We start from the raw sequence: 5,650 nt of genomic DNA, 5'->3' as shown, positions 1-5,650 counted from the left end.
CAGCTAGATCAATATTCATGTTCAGTCATCTAATTTTTCTTTCTTGTTTCTAAGTATACTTGAGGAAGTCTTACTAAAATGATAATGTTCACAGTTTTAACTTCTCTTATTTTAAAAAATACCTAAGCCAGCTTTCCCTAAACCTTCTCTGTGGTCTTCACTCCTGAGCAGAGAGCATATGGGGAAAACACAGTAGTACTGTACATTGTTGCAAGACTTTTTATAACATTAAGAGAAACAGAAGGGGGCCTTAAAATGATAACATAGTGTGCAATAATGACAGTCTCCTAGATGGAAACAAAGCTTCTCCTGATTTTGAGTAAGACTTAGTCTGAATGCTCCTGAAAAATCCTATCCCTAGTTCTTTGTTTTTTATGGGAGCATCTGGTAGGATATGTCAAACAATGTTAGTTACAGTAATTGGCCTTGATAACAGTTTGTAGTTCCTTGGTTATCAGATTTCTGTTCCAGGTCAGGCTTCATATGTTCAAATGGGACCACATTTGCCACCTGGTGTTTTGGAAAAACATGCCTGGAAGCTGAAATGTATGCGGTAGCTGTGGGACTGACTGCCTTCAAAATTTGAGCGCTCCAAGAGTTGAGAACGCTTGGAGGGCCATCATTGCTCAGATGAACTGAGCGCCTTAACATCTCCCCAGAAAGTAACAGATGATGACTTCCTAATATTTCTAAAGCATGGCAGACTTTAAGGCCTGGACTAGTTTTTCATTGGCAATGGGCCAAGTCATGTTATTAAAATTAAACGCATGCATACAGGATTTTCTGTGTAAGGGTCTTGGCACCTTTTGGATCTTAGCACAAGCACTTCTCAGCTCTGACATCTGCCAGAGCAGTTGAGAAACGAGGTAAATTCTTAGAAGGCTCTCAATGGTTCGGACTGAATGGCCAAATTCTAACATGCCTGAATGACTGTCCTTGTCATTTGTCTTCCAGGTCCTCAGACTCCATCAGCCACCAGCTGATCGCATTGCAGCAGCATAGGTGTTTCCATGAGGATCAGGAGGTGTCCTGTCTGCTTCGCAGCTTGTCTTTTGATCCTGCTGGGTAAACACCAGAGAGAGCCCAATATAGAGGCAGAGCACACATTTTAAGAGAGCTGACAAGCCAGTCCCTGCACATACATGCATCTGTGTAAGAGTACTCCAAGTCTAAAGGCCTCTGTGGCACTGCATGGATGTAAGAACTGTTGCATGTGTGGGGTTAGACTCTGCTTTTTGAGACATGATGCTCCGACGAGGATTTATTCTATTTCTCCCCCGACTTGTAGGCCTGCTGGTGGTGGCCTGTTGCTCAGTGTCTATTGTTTATATGTTGGCTTGCACACCCAAGGGTGACAACCAGCAGCTTGCCTTTCCCAGGGTGCACAGGCCGACTGTGAAGGAGGGATATGAAGCCATTCTGCAAGAGCGAGAAGAGCAACACCGCAGCTACATCATCAGCTTGAAGAAACAAATTGCCCAGCTGAAGGCTGAGCTCCAGGGCAGGAATGAGCAGCTTAAGAATGTGCAGGACCAGTACCCAGACCCCTTGGACAATCGGCTTGACCACAGTAACACGGAGAAGGCCCAGGCTAACCTGCTGGCTTTCCTCCGTTCCCAAATAGACAAAGCAGAGGTGCACAGCGGTGTTAAGCTGTCCACGGAGTATGCGGCCGTGCCCTTTGAGAGCTTTACCCTGCAGAAGGTGTACCAACTGGAGACAGGGTTGACGCGCCACCCAGAAGAGAAACCTGTAAGGAAGGATAAGCGAGATGAGTTGATAGAGGTGATCGAGTTAGCTGTTGGGAGTTTGAACAATCCAGAGGGGGAAGGCAATGCAAAACACCACGTATACACAGCTTCTGACTTCGTTGAAGGTTTGTATGCAGACAGCAGATTAGAAGGTCCACATAGTGCTGGTGAGGGGTTCTGGTGTGACTGCGTTGCTGAGGGAGATGAACGTTATCTCAGAGCACAGATGTCTGGGACAGTGTTAGTGCTGTGACCCAGCGATGCTGTCTCAGGCACAACTGCAGAATGACAGCTTTCCTAGGGAACGGGACCTTGTGAGCCTGCCAGACTCTCGTAGTGACCACCAATGTGTGCTCACAGCTCTCTAGTCATGCGCTTGCCTCAGAACTGACAAAGCAAGGCATGAATGACCAGGCTGCAATCCCAGATCTGTTACCACTGTTAAGACTAACAACTGCAGTTCAAATCCAAACTCCAACGTTACTCTTCCATCTGCACAGCTCTGCCAGAGTCAGAGTGGCAAGATAGGTTTTGAGGACAGCAGCTGAGGAACTCAGTAATTCAGCTGGTATCACCTATAACTTCAAATGACTAGGAAAGCTTAACCTTTACAAAGTATCTCCTATACCAGGAGTGGTGCATCTTAGCCCTTGGATTCTAAAATGAGCTAAACAGTCTTTACTCTCACATGTAATATTGAGGCAGTAAGTGTGGATTTTTGAAGTGCCGCTTTTAACATCAACCAGTTTTTACTTCATGTCTTCTGTCACTAAATCAAAGTGCTTACTTGTTTCCAGTCAAGCTGCTTTTTCCCAGCCAGCCAGAGGCACCAGACGTATTCCAGGAGTTGTGATGTCTCCGTGGTTGATACCTGTTCAGGTTAGCCCCTGCTGCACGGCATCTCCGAGTTAAAAGGGCAGGAACATGTGCAGCAGAAACATGATATGAGACAAGATTTCACAGATCTTGTTTCCAAGGGCTCATGACTGTTTCTCATTCAACAAGAGAGCTACATTTTTACTTGTAATATGGCTGTCCTAGTTTCACTTCATAGGAACTGGCATGTTCCCTGCTTGTTCTTCAATAGTGTTGTCTGTAAGTGAGATTTAATCCACGGCTGACCTAGCTGAATGTAGTATAGGAGGAAAGACTTGTCTTCCTCATCTTCAGATGTTTGTGCTGCAGACTTAGAGGGTGTGTGGGTAAGACGCCTGCCTTTTATGGAATGACTGTTCTAACGTGCTGAACACAAGCCCCCGTGCTTATCCCAAATGACTAGTGATTTTGCTGTGGATTGTTTTCTCATCTAATGCTTATGAATAGAGCAGAGCAAAATGGATCCTCCATGTGATGCAGACAGACTATTGCTGTTGTGCAATGGCTGGTCATTCATTTCCACTCTCTGTATATGTTTCTCCGGCAATCATGGTATCGAGAGACAGTAGGTTCTTGAGGCCATGCTGGGGTATACCTGCCAGTCAGGCAGGTCCCTCCCACAGCAGGGACATGAGTTGTTCAGACTGTGGAGACCTTGTTGAGGCAGGTCCTGGCTTCCCTCTGGTCCAGGCACTTCCTCCACACCAGTCAAATTCCTCTTGCTCAGACACGGGACCACGGCATGGGCAAGGAACTGGGAAGTGCTGCTGGCTGCCAGCATTTGAATGCATCATGGAGCTACGTGCTTCCAGTCTCCTCATTTCTGTTTGTTGTTCTGTTTATCATTTCAAAATATGTTTCTACTGTTTATTACAGGAGCTGAACAAGCATGTATGACTGTTTGGCACCAGCTCTTTCATGGGGAGATGGTGAGGGGAAAGGAGGAGATGTTTCCTGCCATATGTTGCTTAATATTCCATTAAAGTTACCCTTTTGCTTAGAGCCTGCCTTTATGCACAATCAAGGGTCTTTGCCTGGGTACCAGTGCTGTCCTTGGGGAACAAGGGAGAATCTTGTGTGCAGAAAGGCATGGCGAAGGGATGCACACTGCAGTGCTGGCTCTGTGGAGATTCTTCATGCACTCATGGCCTTGCTATCTTTCACATACCATCCAGAGGGAGGAAGTCCTGCATGCAACTCGGAGCTCAAGAAACTGGAGCCCTGTGTGCAGCTCAGTCTGAGCACAAGAAACCTTCCTTGTGTCCTCCCCTGCAGGGCAGGCCCTTGCTTCTGTAGGTGCAAGGTAACAAATTCTCATTCTTACTCAGCAGTGCAAACCGGTTTGTTTGCAAATGCAGGTATCTGTGCATCAGGGCTGGAAACAAAGAGCTGACTTGGCAGAAGATGTCCCTGCAGAGTTCCTTTGGAAGTCTCTGTCATCTCTTGGCAGACTCTTTTCCCCCATCCTCCATTCTCCAAGAACGGCAAAAACTGCTGATCAAAGCACAAACAAATCCATTGCTCTGTATAACTTGAGCAGGAGAAGGGAGGACTGAGTTTTCTGTTCAAATTCTGCATTTCAAGTATGGTTTGGACTCAGAACTTGTTTTGGAGACAGCGCTCTGCAGGTCCCACTGCCTACACAACAAGTTAGTAACAGGCTGGATTCCATGGCAGCTTCTGGCAGCTTCTTACCAGTCCAGCAACACAGCAACTGCAAGCGGCGTTACCCAGCCAGCAAAGCCAGCTGTTTTCATTTTCTGGAACTGCCCAGGGTAGCTGGAGCTTTCTGGGAGATGTGACCCAGGTCTGCACTGAAAGTAATACCACTTAACCCTGTAAGCTTTTTATCTTCCAGCTGCTTTAGCAATAACAGCACACAAAAGCTGTATGCGTCTCTCATGTTAAAGGTGGGGCTACTGCCCTCGTCTTAAGGTGCAGCAGGTAGAGGGATGTGCTGAAATGAAAATCAGGTAATCGGGGTCAGAGACAGGATTCAAAACCTGAACTGCTGCTCTTGATATGTGAGACTTCTGTCTTTATTTCTGCCCTATTCAGCAAAGCCTTTGACACCGTCTTTACCCAAGTCTGTTGCTGATCCCAAGTCTTACTAGCATATAAAGTGGTGCAAGTTAATCTTGTTTGCTTGTGCCTCTTGTGTGGATTTTTCTATTCTTGTGGGTCACATCTGGTACCTGCTATCACTTTTCCAGTACTAGTTCATTGCTGACATATGCCAATAGGCAGAGTGGTGGTGTGGTGCAATAAATGTGATTAGAGTCTGTATCTCTTCCTCTTTTCCATTTTGTGCCTTTATTCTTGTCTTTGCAGAGGGAAAATGTTTCTTCAAACACTTCTTACATTTAAGGAGAAATGTTTTGTCTCTGTGGCTGGGTTCTCTTAAAATAAGTGTTGCATCCTCTGCAGTTTCTAGACAGAACTACTTGTGCGTGGGAATTAGACTGTGACCCTAGTACCTTACATCTGAGCTAAACTCCTTCTCAGCAGATTTGCTGTTACATGAAATTTGGATAGGATTCTCAGACAGTTCTCCTTCCAGGAGTAATAGCTGACACGTGGTGGAATTTTCCATTTTTTCTTACTCAAAACCAAGAGAACGACACCTTCTCCCTGGGGCCCAAAACGTATCCATCTGGCTGCTGCTCTGTTCTGCTTCTCTTTTCACAGAGGCACTTGGGCTGTTCAGCTGCTATAGTCCTCCCTTCTCTCCCTTATTCCTCCCACTTCTATACCAAGTTCACTAGTTTTCTGCCACGAGGAGTTAGTAAGAAACAAAATGGAAAAGATCAGAAATTTCTGTGTATTATAAGCAGGCAAAGGACTGCTCTGTTTCCGATAGAAAGCCAGTTGCTCAGTGGGCAGAATAACAGGTCTGGTCATTAATTTATGTAAGTGGCAGCAGAGCTGAATAGATTTGGAAGTCATTCATTTTCTCAGAGATGGAGATGATAGTTTGGAGACTCTGACAAGCCTGAGTGGTGTGTTCCATAAGTGAATGTAAT

The 5,650-nt window shown here is 45.8% G+C and overlaps 1 protein-coding gene across 1 annotated transcript in view; it reads left to right on the top strand.

The window, feature by feature from the left end:
- Window positions 1–1,242: 1,242 nt before the first annotated feature.
- CSGALNACT1 (chondroitin sulfate N-acetylgalactosaminyltransferase 1) overlaps window positions 1,243–5,650 on the top strand; it is a 15,011-nt gene continuing 10,603 nt past the window's right edge. The window contains exon 1 of the mRNA XM_009334134.1: window positions 1,243–1,876. Within this exon, the coding sequence (XP_009332409.1) occupies window positions 1,243–1,876 (634 nt within the window). The remainder of the gene's footprint in view (window positions 1,877–5,650) is intronic.

Source organism: Pygoscelis adeliae, unplaced genomic scaffold, assembly GCF_000699105.1.
Source record: "Pygoscelis adeliae isolate BGI_AS28 unplaced genomic scaffold, ASM69910v1 Scaffold521, whole genome shotgun sequence".
NCBI lineage: Eukaryota > Metazoa > Chordata > Aves > Sphenisciformes > Spheniscidae > Pygoscelis > Pygoscelis adeliae.
Note: the sequence above shows the minus strand (reverse complement) of the source record. Positions and strands in the feature narration are given on the sequence as shown.